Below are 23,623 nucleotides of genomic sequence, written 5' to 3'. Positions count from 1 at the left end.
AAATTTTCTCTGCCTGCCATATGAATAAATATAAAGAAAAAAGTTTCATGTCCTCATTGTTCATGCATTCACAAGATGATATATTAGGAAACTAAGATTATATAAAGAATACAGAACCACCACCACATTTTTTTTACACCAATCTGATGGCACAAAGTGGTATTTAAAAAAAAAAAAAAAAAAAAGGAATGCTTTTCCCAAAGAAAAACAAATGAGTGAAGAAATATTTCAAAGACATGAACAGAATCGGTCACAATGCAGGCAAGTCAAAACAAACAAAAACATTAACAATGTAACTAACCTGGGATTTTCTTGTAAAACGGGCATCGTTTGGCCTCTTCTGCTCCTCCATCTGTCGCTCTTGTTGTGTTCCACCTCTTCCTCCCCCAAGCCCTCGCTCCTCGGTTGCCTTCTGTTTGCGTAGGCTGAGCAGATCCTTCTTCTGCTTCTTCCCTCGTCCTGGTCGCTTCAGATGCTGCAGTGTTCTTCCTCCGTCTATTCTGCCGTTCTACAGTTCCAGAGCTCTTCCCTGAAGCAGAGCTCACCAGGAGTTTCTCTTCCACAGTAGTGCTAACCTCCTCTCTCTTTTCTCTCAAAGGTCTCAATCCAAAAAAGACTCCGATATCAGTTTGCTTTAACCCGGATGTTCTTGCTCTGGTCTGGGGTTTTTTGGGTGTTATGGAAAGAGTTTGTTTTCTAGTGGCCAAAATGGCTTGAGTGGAAGACATTTCCTGATTCAAAGATTCAGACTTTACATCAACACAAGTAGAATTAAGACTGTTGAACTGTGCAGTGTTTGATATACATTCACGAAGACGATCCAAGACCAGGCTTTGAGGAGATGATAGCTGAGGATTATCTTCCCTATCTTTCACTACATGCATGTCTTTTGAGTGGCTAAAAGGGGAACTAGACTGATGAGGGCTATCATTAGGGCCTGTGCAGCTGGAACTCGTCAAATGTTCATGTGACTCTAATGACTCTAATTGGTCACAGGTGTACAGAGACTCCTTAACGACTGGATCTCCTTGGCTTGTCTCGGTTTCATACTGATCTAAGATATCAGCAAACAGGTCATCATCACTTATTGCACTATCATTGAACAGTATTAATGAATCTGAATTATCATTTTTCTCATTCATGTCTTCTAGTGCTGTACTGTGAAACAGTTTTTTCTTTATCTGCTTCCTTTCTGTTTCAGCAGGGATCTCAGAAAGAGGAGAATATGAGATATAATCATCATCAACTAAAGTACACGGCTCCTCTTTTACTTCTCCGGTCTGAACATCATGGCTTATATTTCCTGCTTTCAATGGGGTTGATATCCTAATTTTAGCTTCATGAGATGAGGTGTGAGATCTAGGTCCTTTGGTAGAAGGGGACCAGCCTTTCTTTTTCTTAATATCTTCAGGCCCAGGTGAGCGCAAGAGCTGTAAGGCATTAGGATGGACAGGAGTACGAGATTCTCTGGATCGGTGAGCAGGAAAGGCACTCTGGCTGGATGCAGTAGACAGATTGACAGCACTGTCCACAAAGCTCTCTTTACTATAAATAATAGTATCCTTATTAAATGTATTCTGCTCCAGATGGAATCTAGCCCTGTGGCCCAGTATTGAAGATGCAGACTCTGTGGAATTTAGTGCTCGTCTGTGAGCTAAAAGAGAGTGGCTGTACCTCTTGTAGTGGCTTGGAATGGAGGAGGAGCACTCTAGGCCATCTGGACATTCTGAAATTTTCAAAGACAAAATGTGAAAATAATATCATTAAGACCTACCATACAGGATACATTAAAGGGGTGGTGTTCATTTTTGGGGACGAAAGAACATTGAGTTGAATACAACTTTACTTCAACCAGGCAAGCATCCCAACCATATGGTAAAACCAGCAGAAAGATAAAATTAAAATTGAAAAACAAAGTTGTGTAATGGTCCTAAGACCTGAAATGAGACATAATTTGCAGAGTTCTAACAAAAATGAAGGACGAATTGCGGAGGAGGGGCAAAATATTACAACTGAGAGGATCCAAAAGTTGTATATAGTATATGAAAGAGACGGGAAGCCGGCTCCAACATCTATATCACATCACTCTCTACATCATAACACACATGTTCCCAACCCTGCTCCTGGGTCATAACACACCTGCTATAACAATCACTTCAACTTGGGAAGCGCTGTACATTGGCTGATCAGGTCTGTTGGGAACACAGAAAACACTCAAATGTGCAGGACAGGGACCAGGATTGGGATCCTGTGTCTTAACATACAGTGCCCTCCACTAATATTGGCATCCTTGGTAAATATGACCAAAAAATCAAGGGCCTGCCATGGCCATCCCAGTACCCTGGCTTGAAACCCATAGAAAACCTGTATGGTGAAATGAAGAGGAGTGTCCTCCAGCATGAAACTCAAAATTTGGAGGATCTGGAGAGATCCTGTATGGAGGAATGGTCTCGGATCCCTTGCCAAGTATTCTCCAACCTCATCAGGCATTATAGGAGAAGACCCAGAGCTGTTATCTTGGCAAAGGGAGGTAGCACAAAGCACAAATAATTGTGGTACACATATTCAACAAAGCTATATATTATTTGATAAATCTCTTTGGTTAGCAATTGTTTGATATCCACTAGAGCAGAGTATTTTTGTGATTTTTTTTTTAAAAACAAAATATCAAAAGGTTAAACAATAAAGACATTTTTCAAAACCTTATTTGCTCATATTTGCCAGGGGTGCCAATATTAGTGGAGGGCACTGTAAAGTGTATGACCATTGCTTTTTTATTTGTGATAATGAACATGTGTCAAACACCAACACCCTTTTGTCTTGTTCCATTTACACTGAAACATATACATAGCTTATATTATAATGATTGTATAAGATCAGCTTACGGATCAGCACTAAAATCTAATGCTCATTTTAAAGGTTATCTCTTGATGTAAAAGCATACCTTTACTTGTTTCCCCAGGGTTCTCCAGACATTCAGCAACATGCCATTGTGTTGTCTGGACGACCAAAATGGAAAATGGCATTTGACAGACAGGACAGTAACCCCTGGACTGAGAGTGCTGTTCTGATGATGGCCCATCATGCACTTCGGCTGATTGTGAGTCAGATGGTATGGAGGATTTGGTTAGTGGTCCATCTACCTCGGTCACTTGAACAGATTCAGCCTCTGTACATAGTGTAGTCGCTGTCTTGGGCTCAGTTCTCAATCTACTCCCTCTGCAGGTTTTCTTTGACGACTTCTTTGACGCCCCTTGCTTTGCCAACTTCCGTCGCTTTGATCCATCTGCAGCAGATTTCGGACTTGTGGCTTGTCTTTTAGTCTTCTTAAGAGGTTTGTATTCCCAGATGTCACTTTCAGACTCGCTGTGTGACATCAGAATCAGAGTTTAATCAAATTACTGAATACACTTACACACAGGTCCGAGGCAACATGTATCACAGAACCAAAATATAGCTCTCATTCTCATTCAAGGCTTGGAAATGTCTCAAGTAAAGTTTCATGTCTCATAAGACACGGAATAACCGCGTCAAACGTGCGCTCTTTTATTACACAATTACCGCCAGTGCAGTAAGAAAATAAAGATTACATCCGCAATACGCATTTTCGAGTAACATTTATTTTAGTCTCTAGCATAATTAGATCTGATCTTTAATAAATAAATTATTTACAATATAACTATTATATTCGCTATCAAATCATCGTGAGATGTGCTAAGACAAAGAGTTAATAACTATAATGCATGTCGAATGTGCTGATATGGATATAGGTGCACGATCCCATGAAATTTGCCGACTTCCGCCGCTTTTGTCGGAAACATGGCGGCGCACAGCAGTTTGACGGCTCTGTTTCCCATTCAGAGCCAGTTAGACTACGACCTGGAAGACGCAGTTACACAAGAAAAGAAGGAGAATCTGGTATATCAGTATTTACGAAAGTTGGACGAAAATGAAGATTTGAAGATTCCTGATTTTGAAAAAGGTTAGTGTGTATATTATTCATATCACCTAGCGAATTTTATTTTGGGTGGAGCTCGTGTGTGTGTGTGTGTGTGTGTGTGTGTGTGTGTGTGTGTGTGTGTTAGTCTTGACATGTCATGTGTCTGACATGTTTTCAAACTTAATATTACAATAAGCAAAGTGGGTGTGCATCATAGGAATTCTGTATTCTTTAGGGTACATGTTGGCCACTATTCTATTGCAATGTATTGTGGGATTTCATCAAAGGACTAGATATTTCCACTATGCTTTTGAACACACGTAAATAATGCCCATATAACTCATAACTCATAACCACATAACTCCCAAACTAGTGCACTATATAGTAAAAGTGGTATGGTTTTGGTCATATGACTTTTTTTCAGAGTCCCAACTGCAGGAATTTGTCTGAAACAAGGACCTGTTTCTTTTAAACATGGGCTATACAAAGTGAATGTCTGCTTATTTCATAACACAATAATATCTGGTGTACTGCAGGGCTGGAGTGGCTAAACACTGAGGGACCTCTGTCTCTGGAAAGGGAATTATCAGGCAAAGTGGTGGTGCTGGACTTCTTCACCTACTGTTGCATCAACTGCATGCACATACTGCCTGATCTGCACAAACTGGAGCAGCTTCACACTGTGAAAGGTACACATTCACGTATCTTCAATGTGGGCACCATCACTCTATGATTACCCCAATGAAAGTTACCTTTCCATTTTGATGGTTAACTCTCTGCAATATAAAAGCATATCAAAAGGAAGTATTACAATATCAAATTTATGGTAAAATTCCCGTTCATATATTCCAACTGGAATGAAAAGTTCCCAACCATGCAGGTTTTTTTTTTGTGATTTATGCATTAATATAACCCCATATGTTTATATTATTAAGGCATTTTAATTTTAAAGACAAGACAACTGGCAAAATTCAAGATTAAGGAAGGAAACAGCACCTCCTTTTTTGCCATAAACTCAGCACAGTAGTGAGAATATGTACTGGTGAAGAGTAGAGGTGCTGTTTCTCTCTTCGCATTACCCATGAACTTGTAGGAGGTATTATCAGTTGCATGCCTGGCTATTATAAGGCTCACTCAGATAAGTATTACAGCATGTAATTAATGGCATCATGAATCTGCGTGCTGTTTCACGATCTCTGTTCAGAACAACATAGATTTTGGACAGTGATAACCAGATTTGCTCATGCCTGTAAAATTAAAAGCCTCTAAAATGAGCCTCCTTTGAGTAGGATGTAAATCACAAAGCCATGTGTAATATTCCTGACTCCCTTTAATATACTATAAATTTCACTTCTGTGTTGTGGAATAACTATACTATTACTTGCACTTATTTTTGTATTACTATTGCACAACAAGACCACTTCTTCTTTTTTTTTTTTTACTACACATGAATTATGATGCAAGGTAAGAGAATAAATCAGGTTCATTTTTACATTTAAATTCTACTGACCCCTGTTTTCTTGGGCTCAGGGCTGTTCCTCCTCAGTTCCTTCACTCTCCATTCTGGACATGGTGAGCCCTTAAATATCAGAGACATCATTTATCATGGCTAGACACACTGTTCTGCTGGCACATGGCTTATTATAGCAGCTTTGTGAAAGGTGCTATCTGCTCTAGCTGTCAGTGGTCTATCATTACCCTCTTTGTAAGGAGGAAGTGGGCCAAGCCACACAGTCTTTATCCTGCGTACTGCCATATCTCAAACTTTACAGTGCATGGCTGGCACAGCTTTTCGTACATTCCGTTACCAGTGATCAGAGCATGTACATGTCCCTGCTACCCCCTCCCCTTTTAAACTGACCCTTTTTACTTGGAAATTGTTTCCAAAATTGTGATCGCAGGTTTGTTAATGAATGCCATATCATTGCTGTGGCTATATTGATATGTGCCCTGTGGTTAGTTGGGTAGGTGCATGCACAAATTTACATATGTTGCTTTATTCATCTAGGTCAGGGAGATTTTTGTGTTGAGAAGAAGGGAAAGAACTTTCTTAGATAGATTTTCCCTCTAATCATGGCTTGTACTCAACTGCTGAGTATATAATATTCTGATGGGCATATACACTACCGGTCAAAAGTTTAGAAACACTCTTTGTTTCTTTATTTATCCCCACCCATACACACACATTTTAGAATAATAATAAAGTCATCAAAACTTTGGACTAACACACATGGAACTATGGGAATTATGTTGTGATAAAAAAAATAATAATAATAATAAAATCTAAATATTTTAGCATCTTCATAAGTAGACACCCTTTTTTGTCTAGAATTTTCAGAAATGTATTCTTGGCATTTTCTCAACCAATTTCTTGAGGAATCCCCCTGAGATGCTTTTTAAACAGTATTAAAGGAGTTCCCACCTATGCTGGACACTTATTGGCTGCTTTTCAGAATATTTCGCTCCAAGTCATCCATTTAAAAAAAAAAATATTGTTTTGTAAATAAAATGTTAGTTTTCTAATGATAGAAGTGAATATGTTGGCACAATTAACACCGATTTCAAACCTTTAATCATACACCTTCAGATCAAAAGGTTTTTAAGATCATGAGAAACATTTCAGTCAGATGTCTCCAAACTTTTGACTGGTAGTGTATAAATATATTTTTGTATACATTAGTGGCTGCATTTCACACCCTGAGGACAGAGAATGAATGTCACTTCTAGTGATAGGAAGGAGAAATTCTCCTGACATTTGGAGCGAGAAGGAACAGCTGAGAGAAATAAAATAAAGTTAATGGAAAATAGCACGTTGGTTGTAATGGGATGCCTGAGGGCTGCAAAGGAACTCAGTGAAACATGTAGCTTCCCACTCATGGGTTTTGCTCTCACATTTGATAACACCCCATTAGAATTTTTCACAGACTTCACTGTTCATTGACTATACCGCTGTGTTGTCTAGCATAAATGTTCCCTTAACATTTATCGAAAAAGTATAGCTTCTCTCTTTTATTATGAAAAGTCTTTATTATTAAACAAAATATTATATACATAAAAAAAATGAAATATTTATATATGATTGATAGCTCAATGATCAGACTAGGATAAAACCAATTCATTTAGAATCTCTTTATCTCCAGTAGGAAATCACTTCCTGGCCATTTGTCAGAACATCTAAACATGAGCAGGTTTAGAATAAAAATAACCCTTAAATGCACAAAGACAAAAGCCATTTTTAAAGGCCGTCAACCAAGGAAACAATTTGACGGCTCAGACAAACAGGATGTATTCGTCCAAAGATTGACTAAGACATCCATCAACACATCACACATCCATGCATTGTTTGATGAAAGTCCTCCATCCAGCCTTGAATATCTTTTTATCTAAAAAGAACAAAAGCAATTTGTTGAGAAAACATCAAAGTAATGCTCTAGTATTTCACTTATCCCTGGGTGAAGCTTTTATTTTCCCCACTTGGTCACTACGACCTTTTCAAATATTTTGGAGACCCATATTTCTCCCTGTCTGCTTCAATATTTCATATATTAACCTTTCAGACCTACAGGCTTTCATGGGGAAATCTCCTTTTTGCCTTCACCTACTTTAGTAAGAGAAGTGCACTTTGCTGCAGGGATCTGAATAAGCAATTGACAAAAGCTCAAATCTTATTTTCTTTATAAATTGTAGCTTTTGGCTGTTTGATAGTGATGGTGTTGTGCAGGCTAGCAGTAGCTACACTACCTGCATATATTAGCCAGGAAAAGAGAGGAAGGAGTTTAAAACCTTTTTAACAGTTTAACCTCAGGACACACTGAGGTTAAAGAGAGGATGGTTTTATTGCCTGCTGTGTCCTGTTCTCGTTCCAGGACCCCTGAGGAAACAGTTGGCCCCAGGTCAACAACAGGGTCAAACTTTGGACGAGTCATAGTATGATTTGAACATCCAAATGATCAGAAACTGTCATTTATACTTCTTCACTTTCCTCTTCTCTTCTCTCTTAGATGGCCTGGTTGTGGTAGGTGTTCACTCTGCTAAGTTTCCCAACGAGAAGGTTTCGCAGAACATCTGCAGTGCTGTGTTGAGGTACGGCATCACTCACCCAGTAGTGAACGACAGTGATGCTCGGCTGTGGAACGAGTTGGAAGTGTCTTGCTGGCCCACCCTGGTGATTCTGGGGCCCAGGGGAAATCTACTGTTCTCTCTGGTGGGTGAAGGACATCGAGAACACCTCTTCCTGTTCACCGCTGGTGCTCTCAAGCACTATGGACAGCAGGGTTTGCTCAGAGACCATGCTGTGGAAAAAAAGCTCTTGAAGGATTCCTTACCACCTTCCATCCTGTCATTTCCCGGAAAAGTGGCAGTGGATCCCAAAAGCAAGAACCTGGCCATTGCAGATACAGGACACCACAGGGTTCTGGTGGTGACCAGTACTGGAGATGTCCTATACTGTGTAGGGGGTAAGAACTGTTGAACTGTTTCTCTTCACTGATTCAACGGCAACTTTTACGTAACTGATGTTTGAGAACACGCAGGCTGCTGTACACAAACATGTTTAATCTCCTTTCTCTTCTTTTTTTATTATGGCAGGGCCTGAAAGTGGAAAGCAGGATGGGGACCTGTCTAAGGCAAGGTTTAATTCTCCTCAAGGAATATTCATGAAGGGAGATACTGTGTACGTGGCTGACACTGAGAATCACCTCATCAGGAAGGTAAATGGATAATGAGCTCTGTACTGCAGCTGCAGGCTTTGACCTACTTCTCTCACTGCAGCAGATCTGTCATGCTGTGTTGTATGTGGGGTTTTTTTCTCTCTCTTTCATCAGATTGACCTTTCCGAAAGAAGAGTTACGACTTTAGCTGGCATCGGCATTCAAGGCACAGACAAAGTGGGTGGAGCAATGGGACTCCAGCAGCCAATCAGCTCCCCCTGGGACATAGTCCTCGGCACAGCAGGTGAGGATTTTACCAAACGTTCTGTTTGGAGGAATTGCTAGATCAGTGGTTATTAAGGTTCTGAGCACGAGATCAGAAGGGTGACTGTTCAAGTCCCAGGACTGTCAGAGAGCAAACTACTCAGATTTGTAAACAGAATTTGATGTAAATAGAATAAAATGTAGATCTATCTTCTCCCTCTGACACATACTACAGAGTTTATTAAATCAGTCCCTCCAGGGTTTACAGATTTTGCGATTGCAGAAATGATCGCAAAATCAAGGAAACGCTGTAATATTTGGAGGAGCTCGCAATTTTTTTGAAAATTACATCAGATTTTCCACAGATTTGGGCCAAGATGCTTCATGTGACATCACAACACTCATTCGAACATGAGTAGAGCTAAAAGGTCTCATTTACCAACAAACTTCACTGCAAATGACCGTGCAGAACAGTTTCGTGCATCTGCAATTTCGCCCATTCAAGTAGTTTTCAAGGAAATCACAAAAAACTCTGCAAGTTGCATCACAAATTTTGAAAAAACAGCAGCAAAATCAAGCAATTTTGGCCTCAACAATCACAAAAAAAAACTTCTCGATACTCTGTACGGACTATTGAATCTTATCTGATATTAAAATTGTGCGAGACTCCAGCTGTAGTGACAGATTTCTCCAATTTTTTTCCTTGGTAATCCCTTAGTCATCAAAGCCCCCACTTTGATGAAACAAAACACCACATATGGTGTTCAGACTATGGTGATCAGATGGTTAGTACACTCAGGTTGCCACCACACCATGATTAGACTGTGATTAGATCAGTGGAGTTAAAGTTGAATTATACATACCCCATACCATATCTAATACCAGCCGGAAATTAGGGCATGTTTTGCTGATCATCAGGAAGGGCAAATCACTTGTCCTGTAGTGTAGGCCAGACTATTCCCCACTCGCCACATTAGCACTTGTGAGACACCGGTTCAGAATCGGGTTCGATATGCCGTAGTTTCCCCTGATAACACAGATCTGATATCAGTATGATTAAATATATATATATATATATATATATATATATATATATATATATATATATATATATATATAATATAAAAAATGGGTTTGGTGCATGATTGCAATCTGTACTAGCAATATGGATACAGTCGTTTAATGTGTATTGTTTTCAATACTTACGTGGACATTCATGTAGCCTACTGCACATAATCATAAAAAAAATTCCATATGTATTTGGTATTGTGGTGTTTTTAAACATATAATTCAAAATGACTGTTCATCAAAGCCTTCAGAGTAGACAATAAGGCAGGGGGCTTCAGTCTTCTCCACAATGGGCTGGTGTGACTGCAGGCTTTCATTATAGCCAAATTGGAGGCACGCTTGAAAGTTGATTGGAGACAAAGATGAAATGATTAAACAAGTGAAATCAGGTGTGGCTCCTGGTTGGTTGGAATGAAAGCCTGTAGCCATGCCAGCCCTTTCTGGATAAGAGTGAAGACCCCTGCAGTGAATGTTCCATGCAACTTCCCAAATCTTTCCATGTAACTTGATTTCTGTTATTGTTTGTTTTCTTCTTACTTTTCTCCTTGTACAGACGGGTGTATTCGATTTCTCTTTTTCCCCACTAATTTACTTTATTGTATTACAAACCTTTTTGCTTTATTGGCAAGACAGATAGCAAATAAACCTGCTCTCTTCAGTCTCCCGTGATCGAGTGTGTTGGTGCCTTATGACGTGATGGTCACATGGTGGGTGGTCATGTTTTTTTCCTCCTGCATACACCACCCAAAGTTCATGTGAGGGGATCGTGAGGAGATTTGAGGTAACAGGGTGAAGAGGTCATTGAAACGCACAGCCTTGGTCTTGCTTCCGCTGCTTTAACGTTTCTTTTCCTTTGTATAGCCTTTCCTTGCATAGGAATTATAGTCACTTAATCTTTTTCTCTCTGTATTACTCATGAAATTTAATGTCTCATATAAAGCCTGAGTTTATTATTCTGCCAGGAGCAATTTTATTTTACTTTATGATCTTTTTATTAATCTTATTCACCACAAGATTGTCTTTCTATCAGTCCCATCAGCCTCCTAATCACAGTTCCCTTTTGAAGTTCTTGGAAGTTCTCTCTGTACCTCTGGTTGTTGATACCATATTTGTCTTTCATGCTGCTTTATTGTTGAGTGTAGCTGGTCAAAGTGGACCTTTGTTCTTATAGAATGGACTCTTGTTGTTTGGAGCAACCCATGAGTAAACAGCCATGTCTGCTGGTTACTAGCAGCAGATATTAAGATGAATGTGTTGTCTGGGCTGAGCTCCGAACATGATAAGATCAAAAACGCTCTTGAGTGACCTCTGGCTTCAAACAGAACCTGCCGCACTTGAAGGATTGTAGCAACCTTCTTGAAAAAACTGCTTGATTTATTTAGCTCGTCTAACTGCCTCACACAGTATTTTATAGCTTTTTGTCAGGCAACTAATCTTATGGCCTTGAACGCAAAGCTTTTACTGCTTTTAATTGTGAGCTAGCATTTTTTTTCCTTTACATTTCCTTTGGAACGCATTCTTGGCCCCTTTGGTGTTGGATCGCTCATTCCCTCTCCTCAGTCAGCTGCTTCTTTGCTTCAGTCTGACCTTTAGGACACACAGCATCTGTCCTTCACTGTTTCAGTCACTTTGCATGTTGAATGGTCATTTCAAACATCGTGCAGTGAAAAATGTTCCAAATGTAGTCAGACATGTTTAGTGTGTGAAGTCTGATTCCTTTAGTCATAATCAAACGTTTGCTGCATGGTTTCTAAAACTGTTTTGCATACGGTTTGAACAAAAGTGCTGTATAAAAACAGTAATAGTGGCCATCTTGAAATCAGAATCACTTTCCTTCTCAGCTCATAGTATTAGACATTAGTCAGACTTGTATATTAGCATTTATACCACTGTTCTGTTGAACTCTAAATTATTCTTTAACAGCAGCTCTGATAATGTATTAGAATGATCTGATCTGATCTATTATCATTTCTGTAGTAGCAGGGAAATGGCAGACACTCCAGAAAGTCCAATAGTAAACATTAAAAAGTTTTAACAAAAAGTTGTGTAATTGTTGATAGTGACGTTTATAATTGTGTAATTGTTGATAGTGACGTGATTGGCTGCATTTATTCTATTCTACATGGAGTAAATAGAATATTGTCATTTCATTTCTTGTGTAACTATTGCTGCAAGCACATCAATCTTAAAAGCTTTCTTGAAGCCCATGAGACTGAATTTAAACCTGATTGTTTATTCAGTATATGTTTTCATAATTTAGGATTCTATGTAAAACCTCCTTCAATAGTGGTACAATATTATTGCTGTTGTCATTTAATTTAATACGTACTACTAAGTTTGAAGTTGATGGATTTCTGCATTTAAGGTCTGGAGTCATCATTTGGTCCACCCCATAGATGTCTTGCATCCTTACCTTTTATCCTTTTCTAATTATTTTAAAAGCTGCATGTAGAACGATTTAATCTCAGACCATCGGTTCCTCTCTCAATGTTCCGTTGCCATTAATGCATGTATCTGGGCTTTGGGCCAGCTGAAATTGTCTCAGATAAACAGCACCATTAGCTGGCTATTGTTAGACATGAGTGCAATGGTCCTCATTGTCCATTCCTCTCATATAAAACACACACACACACACACACACATGGTGTGGACCTGAACACGGATGCTGTTGAATAAGGTCTAATTGGAGTGTGAGTGCTTTAGTGAATGACTGTAGAGACTGAATGCTGTTCATGTTGGGAAGTGCAAAACATGCGCACACACTGTTACACTCGCAACGTGTTGACGTACACAAATGCTAATAATATAGTACTGAACACAGCCTAAATAATAGAACTCACTTGTGTGTGCTGTTGTCCTTATAATTACTCCCCATTTCCGACAGTGACTTGAAGGTCAGTTTTTGACCGGTGGAGTCTAATTCGTGTTTTAAGAATTCTAAAGGATCTGCTTTAAAAAGAGCAATTTGTTTGAAATGCTCTAAAGAATACAGATCAGTCAACTCGCTAGACAAAAATAAGAGACAATGGTTAATAGCACTATTATGAGATAAGTATCAACTGGAGTGTGTGTGTGTGTGTGTGTGTGTGTGTGTGTGTGTGTGTGTGTGTGTGTGTGTGTAATCACAGGTGGCACAAAGGATAACGTGTTGTGGATTGCAATGGCAGGGACACATCAAATCTGGGCTCTGTTCCTAGAAGATGGGAAGCTGCCCAAAGGAAGGTAAGCTGTTCCCTGTCTGTCGACTAGGGACATGGCCCCACACACACACACACACACACACACACGGCACCAGTATGATGCTATTCTCAAGGGTACAGCATGCTGTGCTATAAGCTGTGATTTATTTTTACTTGAATTAAGCTAATTCTCCTCAAATGTGGTAGTAAACATACACATTTAGATATTATTTTTGTCTTTCATTTTTAACTTCTAATGTGTGATTTTACATATTTCATATTCAATGATGAGAGGCAAAAGTTTCCATTCCGCATAATTTAATAATGTGGGGGGTGGTCCTCTATTTTACATTTCCAAATTTTCAAAAGTGTGAAGAGTTTTTGGAAAAAACTGAAAAGTTAAAAAATGACGGTTAATTTTTGTTAGTTATTTTATGTACGGATTGTTGGATCTAGAATCCACCTGCTCTAAATCATACAGAGAAAAGTAGTGCTATAAGATAACATTTATTTGAATTAATTATAATAAATAGTTATTGGAGAGAGAGTGAAAGAGAGACAGAGAGTGTCCACGAGTCCTTAAAAAGTCTTAAAATGTCTTAAATTACTTAATGTAAAAATAAGGCTGTAATTAGCATTAAAATGTCTTAAATTCGCATTTCTAAGGTCTTAAAAATGATTTGGATGTTATTTTGGCTCGGTGCTGTTTGAGACTGTAAACCCGTGTGACTGTGTTGTACTCAGACTGTGTGTGCGGCTCAGCGTTTCAGAGCGGCTGGGTTCACAGTAACTGCCGCTCCACACCAACTTCATCTCGGTCTGTGCTGTGAGTTTGAGTCGCTTGTGTGTTTAGATACAACACACACCAGATTCACTTTGGTTTTACGTTTGTGTAATCTCAAACATTTTTGTGGGCAGAGGTTTACAGCATTTCACCTGATTGGTAATGAGAAGTGAATTAAAAAAAAAAAAAAAAAAAAACTGTTGCCAACTAAAAAGAGGTTTTCCTGCAGTTTTCCACCAAAATAAAAGCCACAAGGTCTAACGCATAAAACTGAATGAAGTCAGAAATATGTTACTATTTGTACCCAAATAAAAATTATTATTCAGTGCAATACTAATGTTACAAAATAGCAAAGATTTATATATATATATAATATATATTTTATTCTTTACAAAAATGTCTGTATATTTATAACACTACTTGTTACATTACCCTGGAATTAAATTACTAAAAAAAAAAACTGTAAACACTACGGGTTGCTGCGAGGGGGTTTCTAATACAGCTGCTGAGGGAGTGATGGTAAATTTGACAACTTTTTCTCTTCTGACTGCCGTAATCCATCTCTATTTTTTTTCCCTCTCTTGGAAAGTCATGGGAAATAAATACTTTTTCCTTTTTTATTTATTATTTATTTATTTATTTATTTATTTTTTACACTTTCACTGTTTGTGCAAATGGTAATACAAAAAGGATATTTGCTGTGGTCTGCCATATCCCTCTATAGAAGTTTACCCTGCTATAGTTTACTTAAACCCAGAAATGGATGTATACACACACAATCCATTATAGCTCAAGTATTGTGTAGCATGATTGAAGTGACGTGCAGGTGTGAAATCTTTTTTTGGAAATATTTTGAATACGGAATTAAACAGTATTAAATTTGAAGTGCTGATACCTGCAGATACATGAGAGAGAGGCGTGCGTGTGTGAATTACGGCGTCTGTCTACTAATAATGAAGCTGAGTTTAACTGTATGTTACTATGGTTACAGTTGTTTATAGGCAGCGCATTAACTCATTTTTTAAATTATTATTTATTTTTTAAAAATTCATCAATTTTAACGCACACCTTCCAGCCAATCAGAATAGAGTATTCCGACAGACCATGGTATAAACAAGGTATCTTATAAGGTAACTGATTTCACTTCATTCTTTAACAGCTGTGTAACCTATAGGCATTATACATCTGAGAAACTGAATATAGTCAATCATTCAATAAGTCAATCATTTTATCCTAAGGGTATGCAAACATTTGCAATTTGACGTATTCTTGGAATGTTTCGACAATGACTAAAGACCAATTTTGTGCGCGCACTGTAATAAAGCATCCACACTAATCTCTTATTTTCCTCATTATGTGATTGCAGTGAGTATAAAAAGGGCGAGTGTGTGCGCTTTGCCGGCAGTGGGAATGAGGAGAACAGGAATAACGCGTACCCTGTTAAAGCTGGCCTGGCTCAGCCGTCGGGTCTGACCTCTGCTACTGAAGAGCCATGGAGTTGCCTGTTCATCGCCGACAGTGAGAGCAGCACCATCCGTAGCCTTTCTCTGAGCGACGGAGCTGTCAAGCATGTAGTCGGAGGGGAGAGGGACCCCCTGGTGAGATTCATTTTCAGCTTTCAAAGCACCTCTGTGTGATCTCTAAAAAGTGCTTGACAAAGTTTGTGTATCCTGATCAAATTCAAACTGAACAATATCAAGGGCCTGCAGTGCTGCTGCAAAGGAAAAGGTTGTATCTGAGATCATTTAGAGCCACGTTCCTGTGAAGTGGAGCTTACACACTTGGATTGAGCATCATTAGAAAGGGGATTGAAGTTTTGCTCTGGGCTGCTGAGCAGTGCGATCTCTTCACTCCTTTCTCAACCTTAATCAGCAGTGCTTCGCGCACTCTGTCCTGCAGCACGCTGTGGTTTTTTGCTCTGAGAAAAAAGGTCCACTTGTTCCCAATAACACAGAGGTGGTTTTATTAAAGGGGAAAAAAAAAAGATAAAGATTTACAGTTTTTGTGGCTTCATGAATTATAGAGTACAAAGTAATGTAACATACTGTGTTAAATTCTGACAGGCGGGAATGCAAATCTTCCAGAGTGCTCTCGAACACAAAGACATGTTTAATAAATGAGGTCAGAAGCAATCATGATCATGCACTATGCTGAGACAACCTAGTGGGGAAAGTACTTATTTCAATTCAACCCCGAAATGAAGACGTTTTCAGATCTGTGTCATTTCCATCTCATGGTTTGTGTTTTCCTGAGAATTAGAATGGATCTGATTGCTCTGTTTGCTAGTTAGATTTGAGTGTAATTGTTCTTTCCTGCCTTGTTAGAGGACTTGATTGGGGAATTAGATGCGACTAACTGTGACTCCCGTGGAGTGACATGACAGAACAAGCTTGTTTCTAATTTACCCATACTCCAGCATGAATTCAATGATCTGTAATTGTCTTGAGTGCATGAAATGATGTATGAATGATTCTGTAATAGTAAGTCAATAAAAGGCAAGCATTCAGCAGACCAAGCAGATCCAATGAAATAGTCCTCCAAAACAGACAGGGGGAAAAATTAATTTCATGAATCTGAGTTAAAGGTCAGTTTGTTCAAGGTTGCTGCAAATAAAAAGACAATTATGGATGCGTGAGATTTTTTTTTTTTTAAAGCTAATCAAGTAAACTAGCTCCATTTATACCTAGTTTAAAAAATATATATATATATATTATAGATAGAAAAGATTTATATGATGTTGGATTTAATTGAAGTTCAGTTATGAAGCAAGTTTCCATCCAGAACAAATAAACAAATCCTTCTTTCTTCTAAATGAAACATTGAAAGTCATTGAAATTTAATTCATTAAATAATTTTTTTCTTTTACCTGACCACCAAAATGAGTAAAATTTCAACATGAAATAACTTGAGAAATCCTATGTCTGAGTGTTTGCCCAGTACTCGCTATTCGGGGAAGTGCTTTGTCGCGCCTCGTTTACACAAATGGTGCCATTACTCAGCTGAAGGAATAATGAGCTGATAAAGATTGATGTATAAGGGCCATTGTATTTGCTTGGTTTCTTTGTATTGAAAACGACACAGTGTAAGGTTTTGAAATTTGTCCATCTTTGAAAGTTTCTTGCAGAAGAAAGTTAACGTGGGCTGTGTCCCAAACTGCACAATGCACACTAATGACACAAATGATGTAGTGACTATCATACTATTTAGTATGGTAGTATGCAGTTAAGGATGCAGCCAAAGTATTTGTGAATTGCAACAAATAAATGATTTAACTGTTCAACAAGAAAAAAGCTGAAACTCCATCAGTCTTGAATCCTTTTTATAATGTAATCTCTCGCTCTCTCTCTAGCGCTCTCTCTCAATTGGCTGTGGCTCCTGCCAGTAACTGTGTAGCTGGACTTATTTTGTGTCTGAAGTTAGGAGTGCTAATGTTTGAGATGTCGGAGTTGGAGTATGATGTATGCATATCATTTTGATCCGACACCCCTGACACAGCACTCGCTGTGAATTATGATGACTGGATTGTCAGGGTGACTCGCAGCAGCTCAGGAACATGTTTTAGAGAGATTTTTTTTTTTCTCTTCTGACTCAATCATGTTTGTTTTTCCACTTTTAAAGAAAGTGAAAAATCCTATGCACTGAAGCGTTCTTGATCTAGTAAGCTGAAGGACAGCGGCACAGTCCACCAGTCTCAACTGTTTGTGTTTTCTCTTTGTTTGAACAGAATCTATTTGCCTTTGGAGATGTGGATGGAAAGGGGGTGGATGCTAAGCTCCAGCACCCTTTAGGAGTGGCCTGGGATGCCAGTAAGAGCCTGCTCTATGTGGCAGACTCCTACAATCACAAGGTTGTTGTTTTTTATTTCTCAAAAGGATATATTTTTTACTTTATGTAATTGTTAGTGGAAGGAGTGCTCACTGTTCACATTTGTCATGCAGCATCTAGACACCCAGTCGTCTTATACATATTAAAGCATGACTTCCCATTCTAGATCAAAGTTGTGGACCCTAAAACTAAGCAGTGCAGGGTACTGGCAGGCACTGGGGAACCAAGTAACGTATTTGGCCCGAGCTTTGCAGAGACTGGTTTCAATGAGCCTGGGGGTCTCTGTGTAGCCGAGGGGGACACGCTGATCTACATAGCAGACACGAACAACCATCACATCAAAGTGCTGGACTTGGAGACCAAAACAGTGTCCATGGTCTGTGTGTGTCTTGTTTTTAATCTCTGAAGATAGTTAATGTCCTCTTGCAAACACAGAATCCCTAACCTTTCCCTTCTCTCTGCCTCCTTTTTATTCATTCAGTTCCCCATCTCAGTGGTAGAAGTTGATTCTTCCTTTGCACCCGCTGCTTCAACTGCAGCAATTGTAAAGGTCCCAAAGCTCCCGAAGTCAGCTCCAGTGCTCAACATGCCTATGCTGCCTGTGTCAGCAGGGCAGGTCATCGATATCCACCTCAGCCTGACTCTGCCTGCTGGAACCAAACTGACCAAGAATGCGCCCAGCTTTTGGAGTCTCTCTGCTGAAGGTACTGAATTGTTGACTGAGTTGAGTTTGCAGGAAACAAGGATTTCAAAATCATATAAACTTACCGGCCACTTTAATAGGACACCAGTACACCTGTTCATTCATGCAGTTATCCAATCAGCCAACAATCTGACAGCAGTGCAATGCATTGTTTAATCATACAGATACAGGTAAAGAGCTTCCGTTAACGTTCACATTAAACATCAGAATAGGGAAAAAATGTGATCTCGGGGACTTTTTGACTATGGCATGGTCATTGGTGCCGGAAGGGTTGATTTAAGTATTTCAAAACCTGTTGATCTCTAGAGTTTGCACAGAGGGCAGCTGTGGCTCAGGTTGTAGAGGGGGTTGTCCAGTAATCAAAGTCGGACCAGTGGTGGTTCGATCCCCCACATGTCTAAGTATCCTTGGGCAAGACACTGAACCCAAAGTTACTCCCGATGGCAGGCTAGTGCCTTGCATGGAAACTGCTGCCGTGGGTGAATGGGAAACATTTGTAAAGCGCTTTGTAGAAATGCTAAGGTTAAAAGGTGCTATATAAGTGCTGGGGGGAAAAAAAGAATGGTGCAAAAAACAAAAAACATCCAGTGTTCCAGTGAACAGCAGTTCTGCTGTAGTCCATCCATGTCACAGGTTGATGTTTTGTGCGCTATTAGGATGCTGTTCTGCTCCATCCTGCACTCGTCAACAAAGCGTTTCCACCCACAGAAGTGCCACTGACTGTAAGTTGCTCTAGACAAGGATGTCTGCCAAAGGCAGTAAATGTGAATGTAATCTCAGCAAACCAGCCTGTCTGGCACCAACAATCATGGCATGGTGAAAGTCAGAGAGAGGACTGGGAACATTCTGTTGTTCGATTTGAACATGAACTAAAACTCTTCATCGGTATCTGCATGGTTTCATGCATTGCGCTGCTGCCACATGATTGGCCAATTGGATAATTGCATTAATGAGCATATTTCATTAATTAATGTTCCTAATAAAGTGGTCAATGAGTGTATATTTGTGTACATGTATATAAAGTAGATTTCTACAGACTCTGCAGGTCCTTAAAAAGACTTAATGTATCTGAAATGCGATTTAAAATGCCAAAAGATTTTGAGCATATTTTTCTCATCTACAGTCCCTTCCAAAAGTATTGGAACAGCAAGGCAAAAAATGTTTGCTATACACTGAAGACATTTGGGTTTGAGCGCAAAAGAAGAATGATACTATAGATCAGAATTTTAGCTTTTAAATCATGATATTTACATCTGGATGTAAATATGACACCTTTTGATGGCAGACCGTCCAGCTTTTAGATAAGCAAAAGTATAGGAACTGAGTTTTAAAGTAAATAACACTTAAAGCATAAGATGTTTGTTTCAGGGGGTTTCTCCAGTCTTTTCTTCAGGAGTTGGAATGCTGATTAATTGGGTTAAGGCCTGCTGATTGTCTATGCCAGTCAAAAACATTTCTACTTTTTTTCCCCTGAATAATGCTTTGTTGTGTTGGCAGTGTGTTTTGGATCATTGACTTGCTGCATGAAGAAGTAGCTCCCAATTAGATTGGATGCATTTAGATTAGATCCCAATTAGATTGCATATCTCTATAAATTGTCAGACAGTATGTTTCTGTAAACTTCTGAATTCGTTCTGCTGCTACCCTCATGTTACATCATCAATAAAGATTAGTGCGCCTGTTCCAGAAGCAGTCATGCAAGCCCAAGCCATGACATAACCTCCACCGTGCTTGACCTACGAGCTTGTATGTTTTGGATCATGAGTAGATCCTTTCTATTTTCACACTTTAGTCTTTCCATCACTTTGGAAGAGGTTCATCTTGGATCCAGAAAGTTTGAGGCTCATCTCTATATATTCTTGTGAATTCCAATCTGGTCTTCCGATTCTTAGCATGGGCTCTAAATTTCTGCTCTCGGGGTCTTTTTCAAATGGGGAACTATAATGCCTTCACTCCTGCCCTGTGGAGCTTGTTGATGTTATTTTGGGGGATATTCTTCATGTTTCTGTCATCAATTGCTGCTGTTTTCCTTGGCCGACCTGTTTGATGTCAGGTTGTCAGTACACCAATGGTTTCTTTCTTTTTCTGGACATCCCAAATTGTTGTATGTGAATGAATCCATTCAGAATCCCTCTGACAACTAATCACACTCTCTCTCACAGACACACACACATACACACACAGCATAATCCAGGCTCATTTGCATGAAGTAAGAGTGTGCATTAAACAAATGATGTTAGCTTGCTTCTGAAATATCTTTGAATGTGTAATTTAGAGAAAATAGTAAACTTTACTGTCCCACAAAGAGACATTTTTTCTTGGCCTTTCCAATCATCTGCTTTAATCAATATTGGCTCAAGAATAGCAGATGATCTCACTGATTTAAAACCTGTGTCCTCTCACAACTCAGAAGCTGACAGTAATGCTGAAAATATATGTGGGTGGGGTTTGTTTATTTATTTATTTTGTAAATCATCTATGGTATGATGTCTATAGAAGGTTTTTAAGTATTTATTTTTGCAGTAAAATAAACAATTTCCTCATTTGAATTTTTATATTTGGTATGTCATCACTGCAAACTTACAGTTCATCTTAAATTGCACTAAGTGGAGGGGGGGAGTCAAGTATAATTTGCTTTGAGGGTACCTGTCGACATCCTGTTCATAGGATTTTTCTCTACATTAACTGTATCCTTGAGATAAGAGATCGTGTCGGATTGAGGCATTGCTGCAAGAGAGTTGGAGTGCTTTGTTCACACATTTTCACCAGGCTGCAGGGACCAGCCGGTCACACTGGGACCCAGTCCAAGGAAAAATTCACAATTCCTCTGTGATTCGAACACACAAGCACACACTCCAGATCTTCCACTTCACCCCCCCCCCCCCCCCTCTCTCTCTCTCTCACTCACTCACTCACTCACTCACTCACTCACACACACAAAATGTCACAATGGTGAAGATAAAAGAATCAGTTCAGCTATCAAAGCAACACAGATCTAAACCTAGCTGTTTTAATTCAAGTCCTTAGGTTTCATCAACTGTACATATGTTTACTTAGTGCATATGTAATTGTTCTTATTTTTATAATTCCCTTACTCAGGTGGCTGTAGTTGGAATGGCAAAGGGCCCCTAAGGATCGACATTAGTAGCGTCCATAATGAGTTTTGTGCCTGCAGGTCTCTGTATGCCCCTTTGTTATTTGATGTAATTAAATGACTCCAGTAATTAAATCGGTTTACTTAGTGTTGGAAATACAGTGCAGCTTTCCTATACTTACATTGTGCACTTGTAAAAGTGCAGATAAAATCATGGTACAAAAATCGTGTGTGTGTGTTTTTAATCTGGCTTCATTTCACCCTGTGATCCCATGTGAAACATAAATTGTGTTTTGATGCTTTGCTAATTCAGATTGACGCTTGTATTACTATCATGCCCTTGGTTCATGGCTAGTAAAACATGCGAGCATGCATGCGCGCACACGTGAATATAGGCACTGACCATTCTTTGGTCAGGATCACATCAGGAATTTTTTATTTTTTTATTTATTTTTTTAAATAAATAAAAGGTGAGGGCAGATGAGCTCCCCAAGTGACAGCATGACTTTTTGCATGCTGAGAGACCTCACCAGCTGTGAGAAAGATTCCACTGTGCTCACACACGCACGCACACACGTGCGCGCACACTACACTCTCAGTAGCCTGTCTTTAAAAGAATCGTCAGGCAGTAATTTTAGGATAATTGCTGTTGACTTGCAGCTGAGTTCAGTGTGTTCCTTCACTCTCCAGGTAATGAATGGTTACTGCAAGGACATTCTGTGACTGGAAGCATTGCTGATCTCTCCCAGCCTCTCTTCATCACCTGCACGATCCCTCCTCATCTGCAGACCCATGACCCCACTCTGACCCTCAATGCCTGGGTCTACTGTTGCCTCTCAGAGGGAGGAGCCTGCATGATGAAGGCTGTGTCGTTCAGACAGCCTCTGCACATTGATTCCACTCGCAAAGAAGGCACTGTACCGGTGACTTTAGCACATGTCTTTTGAAACACGCTTTCGCTTCTTTAGACTTTCTATGATTTGTGCACATTCAGTGTTTACTGGCACCACTTGTAGCAAACAAATACTGTTACACAAGTATGCAAATGCTTACATAAAAAGGTACATATTTACATGCGTATACTAGAATGAATTGACAATGTGGGTGCTTGTCTACTTGAAGCATATGACTAGAATAACAGTTGCATATATTAGATAATTAGCAGCTCTAGAACAAAGTGCCTTTCTTTCTCAGAAGCGCATATTACCTAACTGCATCGTTCCTGCTTGGCTCAAGGCTGTGTGTAGTCAGGCACTCGGGTCTGTTTTTCTCCACATATCTGATGTAGCTTATCTTTTCAGCAGAAAAGCAACTTCTACCCGCATTATTTTTCAGAAAGTGATCACATGTCTAAAACACAAATCTGAAAAGATCAGCTCTCAATGGTATAATTTTGCAAGTTTATTTTATATAAAACGTTTAATCTAATGTACTGATTACATAAAAAGCCAGTACATGCTGACCTTTTTTTGTTTTGTTTTTTATCAGAGTGTGTATTTTGAGGCCATATTTTGAACTCTCAACATTTATTAGTCATTTTTTCATTTGTGATTAGAACCATTTAAACCGTCTTAAACTTGACATTAAGCTGCCCTTCAGGTTTTTTCTTCTGCCTTTTATTTTTAACCCAGTACTTAATTATTAAAGCTACAAGTGCATTTGGAAAAAGGCAATACTGTATAAAATGACTTTTTTTTATATATATATATATATATATATATATATATATATATATATATATATATATATATATATATATATATATATATATATATATATATATATATAATATAACATGTATTTCAATTTGTGTAGCTTTTCAGAAGGAGAAACATAAAAATAAATGGCATTAAGTTTCACACGCTTGTTGATGGTTCACAGTTTAGCCCATGGATCATGTTTTTAAAGTACTTAAATGACCTTTAATCCAGATTGAAGCTTGGCACCCTCATGGCAGTGGTAAACACAGGAGCAGGCATGTCTAACTGGACCTCTGCATCGCTCAAATTTAGTGTATTTTCTCATTCTTGTCCAAAGGCAGCTGTTTTTCTACACATCTAAATTCTGTACTTTGACTCACTGAAAGAAGTAATATAATAAACATTATTTTAACAATG

The 23,623-nt window shown here is 39.0% G+C and overlaps 2 protein-coding genes across 4 annotated transcripts in view; one reads left to right on the top strand and one right to left on the bottom strand.

Moving 5' to 3' along the window:
* dclre1a (DNA cross-link repair 1A (PSO2 homolog, S. cerevisiae)) overlaps positions 1-3,578 on the bottom strand; it is an 11,154-nt gene extending 7,576 nt beyond the window's left edge. For both annotated transcript variants that reach the window (XM_017483160.3, XM_047159331.2), the window contains exons 1-2: positions 2,945-3,578; positions 302-1,726 (exon numbers count right to left, since the gene is read on the bottom strand). In XM_017483160.3, the coding sequence (XP_017338649.1) occupies positions 302-1,726; positions 2,945-3,377 (1,858 nt within the window). In that variant the 5' untranslated portion in view covers positions 3,378-3,578. The remainder of the gene's footprint in view (positions 1-301; positions 1,727-2,944) is intronic.
* nhlrc2 (NHL repeat containing 2) lies at positions 3,226-23,623 on the top strand. 2 transcript variants are annotated; one of them, XM_047159332.2, is made up of 12 exons: positions 3,226-3,334; positions 3,862-3,982; positions 4,477-4,629; positions 7,942-8,397; positions 8,528-8,649; positions 8,764-8,893; positions 13,050-13,143; positions 15,251-15,482; positions 17,609-17,731; positions 17,876-18,085; positions 18,191-18,413; positions 22,197-23,623. In XM_047159332.2, the coding sequence occupies exons 3-12, from the start codon at positions 4,578-4,580 to the stop codon at positions 22,451-22,453; spliced, it is 1,899 nt and encodes a 632-aa protein (XP_047015288.1). In that variant the 5' UTR covers positions 3,226-3,334; positions 3,862-3,982; positions 4,477-4,577; the 3' UTR covers positions 22,454-23,623. The 2 variants fall into 2 exon arrangements, with proteins under 2 accessions (XP_047015288.1, XP_017338651.1); XM_017483162.3 differs by lacking the exon at positions 3,226-3,334 and having other exon boundaries at positions 3,795-3,982.

This window comes from Ictalurus punctatus, chromosome 13 (genome assembly GCF_001660625.3).
Source record: "Ictalurus punctatus breed USDA103 chromosome 13, Coco_2.0, whole genome shotgun sequence".
NCBI lineage: Eukaryota > Metazoa > Chordata > Actinopteri > Siluriformes > Ictaluridae > Ictalurus > Ictalurus punctatus.
This window is presented reverse-complemented; position numbering and strand designations above follow the sequence as displayed.